General features: G+C 42.0%; 1 protein-coding gene across 2 annotated transcripts in view; it reads right to left on the bottom strand.

Moving 5' to 3' along the window:
- The window catches only part of RFX4 (regulatory factor X4), a 166,679-nt gene that overhangs the window by 58,843 nt on the left and 93,147 nt on the right, over positions 1-14,689 (bottom strand). For both annotated transcript variants that reach the window (XM_067697836.1, XM_067697837.1), the window contains exons 7-8: positions 13,410-13,487; positions 6,903-7,066 (exon numbers count right to left, since the gene is read on the bottom strand). In XM_067697836.1, the coding sequence (XP_067553937.1) occupies positions 6,903-7,066; positions 13,410-13,487 (242 nt within the window). The remainder of the gene's footprint in view (positions 1-6,902; positions 7,067-13,409; positions 13,488-14,689) is intronic.

Raw genomic sequence — 14,689 nt, 5'->3', positions numbered from 1 at the left:
GTAAATAGGCAATCTTCCAGAAAAAGAATTCAGAATAATGACAGTGAAGATGATCCAGGACCTCGGAAAAACAATGGAGGCAAAGATCGAGAAGATACAAGAAATGTTTAACAAAGACCTAGAAGAATTAAAGAACAAACAAACAGAGATGAACAATCCAATAAGTGAAATGAAAACTACACTAGAAGGAATCAATAGCAGAATAACTGAGGCAGAAGAACAGATAAGTGACTCGGAAGACAGAATGGTGGAATTCAGTGCTGCAGAACAGAATAAAGAAAAAAAAATGAAAAGAAATGAAGACAGCCTAAGAGACCTCTGGGACAACATTAAACGCAACAACATTTGCATTATAGGGGTCCCAGAAGGAGAAGAGAGAGAGAAAGAACCCAATAAAATATTTGAAGAGATTATAGTCGAAAACTTCCTTAATATGGGAAAGGAAATAGCCACCCAAGTCCAGGAAGCCCAGAGAGTCCCATACAGGATAAACCCAAGGAGAAACATGGCAAGACACATAGTAATCAAATTGACAAAAATTAAAGACAAAGAAAAATTCTTGAAAGCAGCAAGGGAAAAATGACAAATAACATACAAGGGAACTCCCATAAGGTAAACAGCTGATTTCTCAGCAGAAACTCTACAAGCCAGAAGGGAGTGGCATGATATACTTAAAGTGATGAAAGAGAAGAAACTACAACCAAGATTACTCTACCTGGCAGGCATCTCATTCAGATTCGATGGAGAAATCAAAAGCTTTACAGACAAGCAAAAGCTAAGAGAATTCAGCACCAGCAAACCAGCTCTACAACAAATGCTAAAGGAACTTCTCTAAGTGGGAAACACAAGAGAAGAAAAGGACCTACAAAAACAAAAACAGAACAATTAAGAAAATGGTCAGAGGAACATACATATCGATAATTACCTTAAATGTGAATGGATTAAATGCTCCAACCAAGAGACACAGGCTTGCTGAATGGATACAAAAACAAGACCCATATATATGCTGTCTACAAGAGACCCACTTCAGGCATAGGGACACATGCAGACTGAAAGTGAGGGGATGGAAAAAGATATTCCGTGCAAATGGAAATCAAAAGAAAGCTGGAGTAGCAATACTCATATCAGATAAAATAGACTTTAAAATAAAGAATGTTACAAAGACAAGGAAGGACACTACATAATGATCAAGGGATCAATCCAAGAAGAAGATATAACAATTATAAATATATATACACCCAACATAGGAGCACCTCAATATGTAAGGCAACTGCTAACAGCTGTAAAAGAGGAAATCGACAGTAACACAATAATAGTGGGGGACTTTAACACCTCACTTACACCAATGGACAGATCATCCAAACAGAAAATTAATAACAAAACACAAACTTTAAATGACACAACAGACCAGATAGATTTAACTGATATTTATAGGACATTCCATTCAAAAACAGCAGATTACACTTTCTTCTCAAGTGTGCACTGAACATTCTCCAGGATAGATCACATCTTGGGTCACAAATCAAGCCTCAGTAAATTTAAGAAAACTGAAATCATATCAAGCATCTTTTCTGACCACAATGCTATAAGATTAGAAATCAATCACAGGGAAAAAAATGTAAAAAACATAAACACATGGAGGCTACACAATACGTTACTAAATAACCAAGAGATCACTGAAGAAATCAAAGAGGAAATCAAAAAATACCTAGAGACAAATGACAATGAAAACATGACGATCCAAAACCTACGGGATGCAGCAAAAGCAGTTCTAAGAGGGAAGTTTACAGCAATACAATCCTACCTAAGAAACAAAAAACATCTCAAATAAACAATCTAACCTTACACGTAAAAGAACTAGAGAAAGAAAAAGAAACAAAACCCAAAGTTAGTAGAAGGAAAGAAATCATAAAGATCAGAGCAGAAATAAATGAAATAGAAACAAAGAAAACAATAGCAAAGATCAATAAAACTAAAAGCTCGTTCTTTGAGAAGATAAAATTGATAAACCATTAGCCAGACTCATCAAGAAAAAGAGGGAGAGGACTCAAATCATTAAAACTAGAAGTGAAATAGGAGACGTTACAACAGACATCGCAGAAATACAAAGCATCCTGAGAGACTACTATAAGCAACTCTGTGGCAATAAAATGGACAACCTGGAAGAAATGGACAAATTCTTAGAAAGGTATAATCTTCCAAGACTGAACCAGGAAGAAATAGGAAATACGAACAGACCAATCACAAGGCATGGAATTGAAACTGTGATTAAAAATCTTCCAACAAACAAAAGCCCAGGACCAGATAGCTTCACAGGTGAATTCTATCCAACATTTAGGGAAGAGCTAACACCATCCTTCTCAAAATCTTCCAAACAATTGCGGAGGAAGGAACACTCCCAAACTCATTCTGTGAGGCCACCATCACCCTGATACCAAAACCAGACAAAGATACTACAAAAAAGGAAAATTATAGACCAATATCACTCATGAATATAGCTGCAAAAATCCTTAACAAAACACTAGTAAACCGAATCCAACAACACCTTAAAAGCATCATGCACCATGGTCAAGTGGGATTTATCCCAGGGATGCAAGGATTCTTCAATATACGCAAATCAATCAATGTGATACACCATAATAACAAACTGAAGAATAAAAACCGTATGATCATCTCAATAGATGCAGAAAAAGCTTTTGACAAAATTCAACACCCATTTATGATAAAAACTCTCCAGAAAGTGGGCATAGAGGGAACCTACCTCAACATAATAAAGGCCATATACGACAAACCCACAGCAAACGTCATTCTCAATGGTGAAAACCTGAAAGCATTTCCTCTAAGATCAGTAACAGGACAAGGATGTCCACTCTCACCACTATTATTCAACATAGTTTTGGAAGTCCTAGCCATGGCAATCAGAGAAGAAAAAGAAAGAAAAGGAATACAAATTGGAAAAGAAGAAGTAAAACTGTCACTGTTTGCAGATGACATGATACTATACATAGAGAATCCTAAAGATGCCAGCAGAAAACTACTAGAGCTAATCAATGAATTTGGTAAAGTTGCAGGATACAAAATTAATGCCCAGAAACCTCTTGCATTCCTATACACTAATGACAAAAAATCTGAAAGAGATATTAAGGAAACACTCCCATTTACCATTGCAACAAAAAGAATAAAATACCTAGGAATAAACCTACCTAGGGAGACAGATGGCCTGTATGCAGAAAACTATAAGACAGTGATGAAATAAATTAAAGATGATACAAACAGATGGAGAGATATACCATGTTCTCAGATTGGAAGAAGCAATACTGTGAAAATGACTATACTACCAAAGCAATCTACAGATTCAATGTAATCCCTATCAAATTACCAATGGCATTTTTTACAGAACTAGAACAAAAAATCTTAAAATTTGTATGGAGACACAAAAGACCCCAAATAGCCAAAGCAGTCTTGAAGGAAGAAAACGGAGCTGGAGGAATCGGGCTCCCAGACTTCAGACTATACTACAAAGCTACCATAATCAGGACAGTATGGTACTGACACAAAACCAGAAATATAGATCAATGGAATAGGATAGAAAGCCCAGAGATAAACCCATGCAACTATGGTCAACTAATGTATGACAAAGGTGGCAAGGATATACAATGGAGAAAAGACAGTCTCTTCAGTAAGTGGTGCTGGGAGAACTGGACAGCTACATGTAAAAGAATGAAATTAGAACACTCCCTAACACCATACACAAAAATAAACTCAAAATGGATTAGAGACCTAAATGTAAGACCAGATACTATAAAACTCTGAGAGGAAAACATAGGAAGAACAAACGCACTTTGACATAAATCACAGAAAGATCTTTTTTTGATCCACCTCCTAGAGTAATGGAAATAAAAACAAAAATAAACAAATGGGACCTAATGAAACTTAAAAGTTTTTGCACAGCTAAGGAAACTACAAACAAGACAAAAAAACAATCCTCGGGTTTCCCTGGTGGCACAGTGGTTGAGAGTCCACCTGCCGATGCAGGGGACACGGGTTCGTGCCCCGGTCCGGGAAGATCCCACGTGCCATGGAGCGGCTAGGCCCGTGATCCATGGCCGCTGAGCCTGCGTGTCTGGAGCCTGTGCTCTGCAATGGGAGAGGCCACAACAGTGAGAGGCCCGCATACCACAAAAAAAAAAAAAAAAAAAAAAAAAAAACAACCCTCATAATGGGAGAAAATATTTGCACACGAATCAATGTACAAAGGATTAACCTCCAATATATATAAAAAGCTCATGCAGCTCAATATGAAAAAAACAAACAACCCAATCCAAAAGTGGGGAGAAGACCTAAATAGACATTTCTCCAAAGAAGATATACAAATGTCCAAGAAGCACATGAAAAGCTGCTCAACATCACTAATTATTAGAGAAATGCAAATCAAAACCACAATGAGGTATCACCTCACACCAGTTAGCATGGGCATCATCAGGAAATCTACAAACAACAAATGCTGGAGAGGGTGGGGAGAAAAGGGAAACTTCTTGCACTGTTGGTGGGAATGTAAATTGATACGGCCACTATGGAGAACAGTACGGAGGTTCCTTAAAAAACTAAAAATAGAATTACCATATGACCCAGCAATTCCACTACTGGGCCTATACCCAGAGAAAACCACAATTCGAAATGACATATGTACCCCAATGTTCATTGCAGCACTGTTTACAATAGCCGGGTCATGGAAGCAACCTAAATGCCCATCCACAGACGAATGGATAAAGAAGATGTGGTACATATATACAATGGAATGTTACTCAGCCATAAAGAAGAACGAAATTGGGTCATTTGTAGAGACGTGGATGGATCTAGAGACTGTCATACAGAGTGAAGTAAGTCAGAAAGAGAAAAACAAATATCGTATATTAACGCATATATGTGGAACCTAGAAAAATGGTACAGATGAACTGGTCTGCAGGGCAGAAATTGAGACACAGATGCAGAGAAGAAACGTACGGACACCAAGTGGGGAAAGTGGTGGTGGTGGTGGTGTGATGAATTGGGAGATTGGGATTGACATATATACACTAATATGTATAAAGTGGATAACTAATAAGAACCTGCTGTATAAAAAATAAATAAAATAAAATTTGAAAAAAGAAATCAATGAGAAAAACATCAACTACCAAATAGAAAAATAGTCAAAGGATAAGAACAGAGAGTTCATGGGAAAGAAATAGAAATCACTCTTAAAGACATGAAGAGATATTCAACTCCATTCGTAATAAGATAAATGCAAATTAAAACCTCACTGAGACAAGTTTAAGTCACAGACCCTTTGAACCAGGAATTCAGCCCTTTAGGAATTTATCCTGCACATATACTCTATGTAGTAGGATGAAGGGTTGTTCCCCCCCATAATACGTCCAATTGGAACCCGTGAAGTTGACCTTATATGATAAAAGGGCCTTTGTGGATATGCTTAAATTAAGGAGCTTGAGATGAAACCTTGGATTAACTGGGTGGGCCTCAGATCCAGTGACAAGTGTCCTTACGGGAGACAGCAAGACACAGAGTGGGAATCAATGTGAAGATGGGAGGCAGAGACTGGAGTGATGCAGCTACAAGCCAAGGATAGATGGCACCCATGAGAAGCTGTGAGAGAGGCACAGATCAGATCCTCCCTCAAAGTCTCTGCAAAGAACCAACCCTGACAACCACTTGACTTTAGACTTGTGGCCTCCAGAACTGTGAGGGAATACGTTTGTTGTTTTCAGCCACCCAGTTTGTGGTACTTGGTTATTGCAGCCCTAGGAAACTAACAAACTACACCATGTAAAAGAATGTACTAAAAACATCATTCAGCACAACATTGTAATAGGACAAGATTGGAAACATCAAGACAACTAATTTAACTCAACACAGAGGAACAATATGCAGGTGTGAAAAAGAAAAAAACCACTTCTTTATAGACTGATGTAAAATGCTCTCTGTAGCAGTTCCAACAGGAAACAGACGCCACTCAAAACACTAGAGTTTGTTTATAAGGGACAAGTCATAAAGGCGTGGATAGGCATAGGAGAACCCATAAAGGTGACCGCTGCAACCCGGGGTTAGGGTCAGCAGGCTCTCATCCACCTCATGACGAAAGGACAACCTGGAGGGAGAGAGGCGGCCTGGAAGGCAGCAGAGCCCAGTGGAGGTACGTGGCCAGCCGGGGGTGACCTCATAGGGAGGGAGGTAGTGAGGCAATCTCCTGACTTCACTCTCCTCCCTCCCTTTGATGTCCCTTCTGACCCCCTCCCCACCACCAGCTGATCAGGGCTGGAAGCCAGAGGGAAAGGGAGCCCCGTAAGGAGTTCCATGCAGTCCACCCTCCCCACCTACCCCTCACCGGGCAGAAGGCAGCATGGAACACAGCGGAGCCTACATCTGAAGGGGCACAGAAGCTGTCCAACACAATCTCCAAGACTTGTTTTTTTGAAACAAGGTATAGAACAGCATATGTAGTATGTCATCATTTGAGTAAGAAAAAGTATATGTCATGCACTGGTTACATGTGCATAGCAGATCCGGACGGGGCCCTAAGAAAATGACTGTATTTGATGCTCTGGGGAGACGACCTGGGTATGTGGGGAAGAAGATTAGGAGACTTTTCACTGTGTAACATATCATCCTTTTTGAATTTTGAGTGATACAAGAGGTTCAAAATGTTAAATTTTATTTATACTGGAAATACTAAATTTTATTTATATTCAAAAATATAAATAAAATTTAATATTTTAAAGTCCAATATTAATGGTCTTTACAAGGGAGGCCCCCAGACAGTGCATGGTTCTATTCAATAAATGAGAAGCAGGAACAATACCTGCTGAGGACCAGCCATGAGGGGATATGAGAAGAAGCGTGCCCACCTGTCAGGTAATGCCTGCAGCACAGTGGGCATCAGCACTCCGGAGATAGCTTTGTAGAGGATGGAGTCACACACGCCGACGATGTTCACCACTGTGGAGGAGCCCAGCACGGGCAGCATGTGGGGCGGCATTCCTTGCCAAAAGTGCAGAAGGAAACTTTGAACCTGTATCAACCCACAGAGAGAAGAACCGTTGAGGTTACACAAGGCCCTCCCAGCAGAGCCCCGGGACTCAGCCAAGGCCAGCCCAGTCCACAGCGCTATTCTCTTCTCCCCTTGCAGCAGCAGAGGCCGTCCCAGCCTGGGTGGCTTACGAGGCCCCGGAAGGTCCTCCTGTCCCAAGTCTTCACCCTGCCCGTCTGGGTGCATGCCCCCTGCTAGAGAAGCACTTGGCCTGGCAGCCTGGGGTCTGTCCTGCCCTGGGAGAGAGCAGTAGCAAGTTAACCCATCTGCCCCTTCATGCTGAGCGTGGTCTGGGTAAAAAGTTTAAGAAAGGGAAGGTGGGATGTTGCTTCTAAAAAGCTCAGAGCACTACAACTATTCTTTGGGCCTGTTGGTGCCTCGGGGACCCCAGGGTGTTCTGGAAAGGAAGGGAACATTATGCGAGTTGCTGGTAAGAGGACTGTGTCTAGGAGGAAGAAGAGTAGGTGTCACAGACAGAAGTCTCCTGATACAATCTTGTGCGCCCCCAAAATGGATAAAGTGCAAAGGCCTCTTCGTGGCCAAATTCGAGCACTTTCTCAAAGAGCCCTTGGTGCAGCCTTGGCTGGCTAGCGTCATTATGGGACGCTAGACGGTGCCATCTGGACAGTAAGGTACGAGGACACCCAAGCCCAACCACTAGCACAGGACAGAAATCTAGCGGGCACTCAAAATGGAGTTATTGTTATTAATACGAGGAGAGCAGGCCCTCTACCCCTGTATCTTCCAGGGTCTGAGTTGGAGGTCAGGGAGAGAGCAGGTGGGCGGTGGGACAAGATAAGGGAAGGGAAGTGACACGGTAGAAGATGGGTATCTGGTACGTATAATAACACTAAAGATACCTAGACTTCGGCTAACACTGAGGAGTGACTCATCTTAAAGTTAGGGAACAAATAATTGAAGTTTTGTGAATTCTTACAAGCTCAACTTGGTTCCTGTACTATGTATCTTTCTTTCCTCCACAGATGGGCACTCCTGAACCCTTGTGTACAGCACTTCCCATATCCCTGGTTCCCCAAATCGATCCTGACCCAAGGCAGGAGGTCATTTAGTACCCAAGTCTAACACTTTGGAGGTGGTATTGTTAATGGTGTCAGCGTTATGTATTTATTGAGTGCTACTATACGTCAGGAACTTAGCACAGGTTCTCTCAGTTAATACTACAGCTTAGGATCACTGCTCCCATTGTGTAGAGACATTAACTTATTTGTCCAAAGCCAGACAGCAAGTCAGGGAATGGATGAATTTGTCTTTTCACAAATCAGTCTAGTGGCTAGTTTGCTCTTCACATGGGCTTCTACCCCATTCCTGAGACCTATGCCTCTTCTTGGACTGCTGCCCACATCCCAGCTTTCTGCCCCAGCCTGGGGACCTGCAGTTGTCCTTCAAGCCCCTCTTAGAAGTAGGGTCTTACTTTCCTTGCTTCCTCTGACCCCAGCTTGGTGACCTGAGCTCAGCCTCGGATGGACAGAATTCCCTGATCCCCACGGCCAGGCTGGAATTCCCAGCGTAAACACTGGATGGGAGCCTTTGGGGGTGAGGAATGAGGAGAAAAGCATGCCCCCTGACTTCCTAGAGGGAAAATGGTAATTTCCAAAAACAGGATCAAAGTGGTAAAGGAGGTCAGGTTTGTAAATTATGAAACTCAAAGTCACAGTTCTGTTAATTCCACGAGAGTGAAAATATTGCAAAGTTTACAATGAGATTGAAAATTAAAACCAACAAAAAAAATCCAAATGAGTGAAGACTGCCTTCCAGGGTTCTAATCCTGTCACCACTACCAACTAGGGGTATAATATCTCTATGCCTCAGTTTCTTTACCTGTGAAATGGGAATAAAAGTAGTATTTACTAGATTTTGGTAAAGAGTCCTAAAAAGTACTTATTATAGTGGTTGGCACATAGTAAATGCTCAATAAAAGTTAGCTGCTATTATTATTACTATTATTATTATTTGTATCATGGAGGCACTACAATTATGAGGCCCAAGAAATCAGTGCACTGCCCTAAGACATTTGAGACCCCTTGCCTACGTTTCTGAGCGTCACCCAGCCAGGATTCCCATGGTGGCTCTGCTCACCTGTCAAGGTTCCTGTTCTTATTGGGACACCTGGTGGCTGACTGCTGGCCGCCTTGGGCCTGGAGGTGGCCACATCTCTTAGACAAGGTGCTTACCCTCCAGACAACCCTCTGCTGTCTCTGGATCCCATCTCATCCCTGGGCACTGGCCTCTGGCCAGGTCCTGGACCTCCCTGCCTGTCCTTCCAGCTCTGAATAAGCATTGCCCAGTTGATTCCTAGTATTCGGTAGATTCTGAATTCATCTGCCTTTCTAAGCTCTCCTTGCATGTAGCCCTACTCTTTTTTTTTTTTTTTTTTTATGAGTAGTCAATTTCCAGCAGAAATTCTGGCAAACATTAGCTGCTGTGTACATTAAAACAAATCTGTAGAAAGTCACTCTCATTAGCAGCCATCTGTCTTTTTCAAGTCTGTTCAAGTGGCACAGGGAGCCCTGATCAGTCCTGGTACCAGGGCAGCCTTTGTAGAGGGCATATTATCCAGTTTTGACCTCCCTTCCTACTCTGCATTTAAGAGCATTTAATGTCCAGTGGACTAGTTCCTCAGAGTGAGAAGGAAAAAAAAGGAGGGAGAACAGTGTAAAGCTCAAGGGCTGATACTTGGAAGTCAGGGGTGAAATGGACAGACACAGTGTTCATATCAGGAGGCTGAGCCAACAGGACCTCCTGATAGACTAGATATGAAGCGTGAGGGGAAAAGAAGAACCGAGGTTTGTGGTTTGAGCAATTGTGTGTGGTAGTGGCAATCTAAGACTTGGGAAGAACAAATCTGGGAGTGAAAATCAGAGCTCTGATTAGACCACCGTAAGTTAGACGGCAAGTCATTTGAATCTGGAGCTCGGACTAAACGAATATACAAATATGAGAGTTACCAGCCTTTACAAAATGGAGATGGTGTCTGCCTATCAGTAGGATGAAATAAGATCACTTGTAAGATGCCTGGCATGATGAAGGCATTTAACAAATGGAAACATAATTAGACAGAAGGGAAAAGTTCTCCTCACTCCTTGCAAGCATAAATGGTGAGCGAATCAGGGGTAAATGATTGAAAATGATTATTTAAACCAAGTTTCCTGGATTATCTACTTTAGTCCCTTGAACTCCCAGCCCTTTTTCTCTCTGTTCAATGAAGTATCAGGAGATGATTTCCTTAAGAATACCTAAGTAAGTTTTCTATTTCTTTTCCATGCCTATGTTTAGTTCATTCCTAATATATTGGCACCTTGTGGAAACATATCTGATGACTTCCAGTCATGGGTACTTAATTGCTACAGTGTTAAAAGGAACTTGACAAAACAATAACTACCAGAATACCTACCACTTATTATGCTCTGAGTTTGAAATCAGACACTTTATCTATACAATTTCCATGTAATCATCACAATTTTACTGTGAGGTAGATATAGTTATTATCTCCATTTTACAGAAAAAGAAATTGAGGCTCAGAGAGGTTAAGTACCTTGCTCAAGGTCACAGGCTAGAAAGTGGTGAATTTGGGACTCAAACACAGGACTATCTGATTTTACAGCTCTCTGTGCAATGTAGTTTGGAGAAGGCTTTGCAGCAAGTCCCCTACCTGCAGACTTGGACTCTTTGTGCTTGCCTGACAATGCTATAAGTCTGTGGTGGTTTTCCATCCATCCACCCATCCATCCATCCATCCACTCACCCACCCAAGAAACATTTACTGAGAGCCTGAGAGTATAATTGACCTGGATACAGTAGTAAGCAAGACAAACAAGGTCCCTGCCCTCAAGGGCTTCCATGGTGGTGGTAGGAGACAAACAATGAACAAGCAAACAATAAGATAACGTAAGATTGTAATACTAGTCTACATTGTGACCTCAATGGATATTAAAGATCTTGAAGACCTGAAACAAACTACACCCTCAAAGTGTACCAGATGCATCCACCATTTATTTACCAACGACTTTTCTCAGCTGTAGGAGAAAGCCATGCCCATCAGAGGTAAAATACCCCCCTTCATTCTTTCGTGTTTGGGTAGAATGAACAACATCTCGATCAGCCATCTCAAAAACGGCCACCAAATACCCCTGCCCAGGGGTAGAAAGAAATACTGGACCAGCAGTGTTAGGTGACAAAGATCTAACCAACTGTGCGACCTCTCTTAACTCTCTGGTTGACGTATCTGACGAGAGCAAGCATTTGTATGACCTTTTACCAGGCATTGTCTCATCTCCTCCTTCCAGTAATCCTGTGAACTGGATAGGCAGGGATGATATTTTTACCTTCGTTTCTAGGATGAGGAATTGAGCCATGTCTTGAATCCAAGCCTAAGCTCTGAGTCTACCACTTTTCCCGCAGGAGCACTCAAGCCCTCACAAGGTTTCTGGACCATATATTCTGCATCCTAATTGCTGGTGTGCGTGCCTTTTTTTTCCCTCAAGACCGTGTCCTGTCACCCCATTTCTGGGGGCTAGAGCAGCATATGGCACCATTAGATGCCCAACAAGTGTTGGAATTGATGAATGGAATTCAGTGAAGTGAGATGATGATCAAGTTTTGAGATGTATAAAGCTAGATATGAACATAAGGGAGGACTGTCACCAGTTTTGTTGTTAGTACTTTTGTGGCAGAGAGGGACAGCTATCCACCAGAGCGCCTCTTCTCTAGTAGTATAAGCTGCCGCCCAGTGAGGGGCCACACTTCCCAGCTCCCCTTACCTCAAGGTGGGGCTGTGAGACCAGCTCTTGCCAATAGACTATGGGCAAAAGTGATGCATTTTATTTCTGGGCTGACAAGGTTAAAAAAGGGGATGTCTTCCCTGTAATCCTTTTCCCCATTCATCAGCTGAACAGGGGACTCCAAGGCTCTAGGGCAGGGTGTGGCCACAAGGTAGAAGAAGCCTGGGTCCCTGAACCACGCCCAGAAACCAGCCTTCCAACCAAGGGCGTCCACGTTGGATTGTGACACTATTGTCTCACTGTGTTAAGACTTGGGGCTTATCTGTTACAGAAGCCAGTGTTGTCTTAACCAGTCATGAGTCATGGTTTGCCCAGATCTCAGTGCACCGTCTTTGATTCGTGGGACATAGCCAAACTACAATACGAGAGAAAGCAGTGAGTTTGCTTTCTTTAAAAAGAAAATAGTTCCACGTAAACGGTCACTCAAGGAATTTGGGGAATTTAAGAATCTAGTGGATGAAAGTCAAGAGCAGGAAGAATAGTCCTTCTCTGCCAACACGCTGCCACCTCTTCTGGAGCCATGTCTGAGAACCAAGCGACAGCTCACATACGGTGGTACCACTGCTACACTGGGCTCCTGAGGGAACAGTAAACAAGGTGCACAAGTACCGGCAAGTGCTCAACAAGCATTCACTGCCTTACCTCATCCTCTTCCCCTCCATCTCCAACAGCACATGCCCCCCTAAAACACACAAAAAGGAATCTCCAGCATCTTTTTCACCAATAACTACTGATTTTTATAGCCCCTATAGAGCCTGGGTTATCTTCCCTGAAATTGAATGCCCACACCTGATCTCAGGGTGGTGTCTTTGGTTTAGTTTAGTTTTTTTTTTTTTTTTTCCTGCCCGAAAGGCATTTTCTTTCAACAGAAAGGCCTCAGGTTTATGGGGTGAAATGTGCGTTTTCCTGCCATCCTGTTGGAAGATCCTTTTGGATGGCATTTTAGGCAAGAAGATTTTATTGTCTCTTTGGTTATATAACCAGTGCTTCAATCCTCCCTTATTTCTCCTCCCCATTCCTTAACTGTAATATTTTTAACTAAATATGAAATGAAATTCTTAGATTGTTTGTATTCAAAGATGGCCCTACCGGCAGTGTGAGATGGACACGGGGACCAGACCTTGAGAATGGAGGGTAACCAGCTCCAAATGCACTGAAGTGGAAGAGCCTCAGGAAAAGGTTAAATCAAAAATAAAGAACAGCTTTCCTTTCGTTTTTCTGAATGTATAATTCTGGGTGTAATGATACCTTGGCAAAACTGTGTTCCCAGGAGGCCAACTGGGCAGGATGCAGTTCACTAGACAGAGCAAGTAAAAAGCCATGCCAACTGCTGTTCACACAGAGAATCTGTAAAATGGGATAGTAACAATGCCTGCTTCCTAGGATCACTGTGAGGATTAAATGAGCTAATGTACATCAAGGGCTTCCAGAGGCCTGGCAACTAGCAGGGAGCTCATGAAATAGAAGTTCATGTTATCATAATATTTTAATGCAGAGTATTCACAGCTCAACACTTGTTGACCTACCTCATCAAAGTTGGCTCTTATTACAGTGTCCAGTATTCTCTGACAGTGTGTTCTGTACATCATAATAAAGGTAGAAACCTGTGAGGGGTGAGGAGGGATCAACAATAAAGGCATACATTAATACGTGTTACTTCTGCCCTTGGAATTTCAATTTCAAGTCATTTATTCTATGTGGAGGGGATGAAATTCGCCTAATTCCTACTCATCCTGCAAGACCCAGACAAAACTCACTTTCACTAGGTGGGGCCTGCTGACTCTCAGCTCCCTCCTCTGTGCTCCCATAACACCTGAGTGTGTTTCTCTCTCAGAGCACTCACCCTGTGGTATGGAAAGCATGGGTTTCTCTCTCTGCCCCATCTCCACCCCCTGAAACTGTGGACTCTGGGAAAATAAAAATAGCATATTATTCATGCTTGTGTATCCAGCATTTAGTACAGTACCTGGCACATAGTAGAGGCCTACCGAATTAAATTCTCATCAGCTGAGATACTGAAAAGTTAAAACCCAGCATGTACTCATAAGAAGAGGTGCTTTTGCCCAAATCACAAAAAGACATTTGGAAATTCTCTAGAATCTGCTTAGCAAAAGAATTGCATCTCCAGCTCCATTTAACTAAGAATTTTAAAGCAATGGTACAGGAAGTCTGTTGAGCAAGAAAGCAAATTTGAGAAAAAATAAGGATTTATCTAGTTCTTAGATTTAAAGCATTCTTTTCAGGTATTCTTTTTGTTTTAGAACCTAGATATATGCTTTATATAAACTTAGTTTCCTTGTGCAAGCATCTGTCTCCCTGCTCGACTGTAAGCTTCCTGAGAGCAGGACTCAAGTCTCATTCACCACTGCAACCCAGTGTGATATGTAGAAACTCATCACCTACTGGCACACTGGGCAGCACAAGGTAGGTGCATTAGGATGTGACCACCCAGGGGAAAGTCTCCAAATTTGTGTTTCCAATTATTTCTTCCCAATACCCTATATCCCAAACTATCCGATTCACTATACCTATAAAATCTTCTTTGTCTATGGGACTATAATTTCACCACATCCTCTGCAGCACATGGGAAAATAAACTTTATCCTATATAAAAGCAATCCAGAGGAGGGGGCCCTTGTGAAATGAGACAGTACAACATCATAGACGGGTAGGAAGGTAAGTAAGATAGATAGGTAGAGAGATAGAAACTTTTAATTCTAGAATAGTACTGGGTTGTAGTACAGTTTTGAAGATAGTTCAGGCAGTTCCCTTATAGCTCAAACCCAGTTACCTCTACCGTTAACATC

This window comes from Pseudorca crassidens, chromosome 11 (genome assembly GCF_039906515.1).
Source record: "Pseudorca crassidens isolate mPseCra1 chromosome 11, mPseCra1.hap1, whole genome shotgun sequence".
NCBI lineage: Eukaryota > Metazoa > Chordata > Mammalia > Artiodactyla > Delphinidae > Pseudorca > Pseudorca crassidens.
This window is presented reverse-complemented; position numbering and strand designations above follow the sequence as displayed.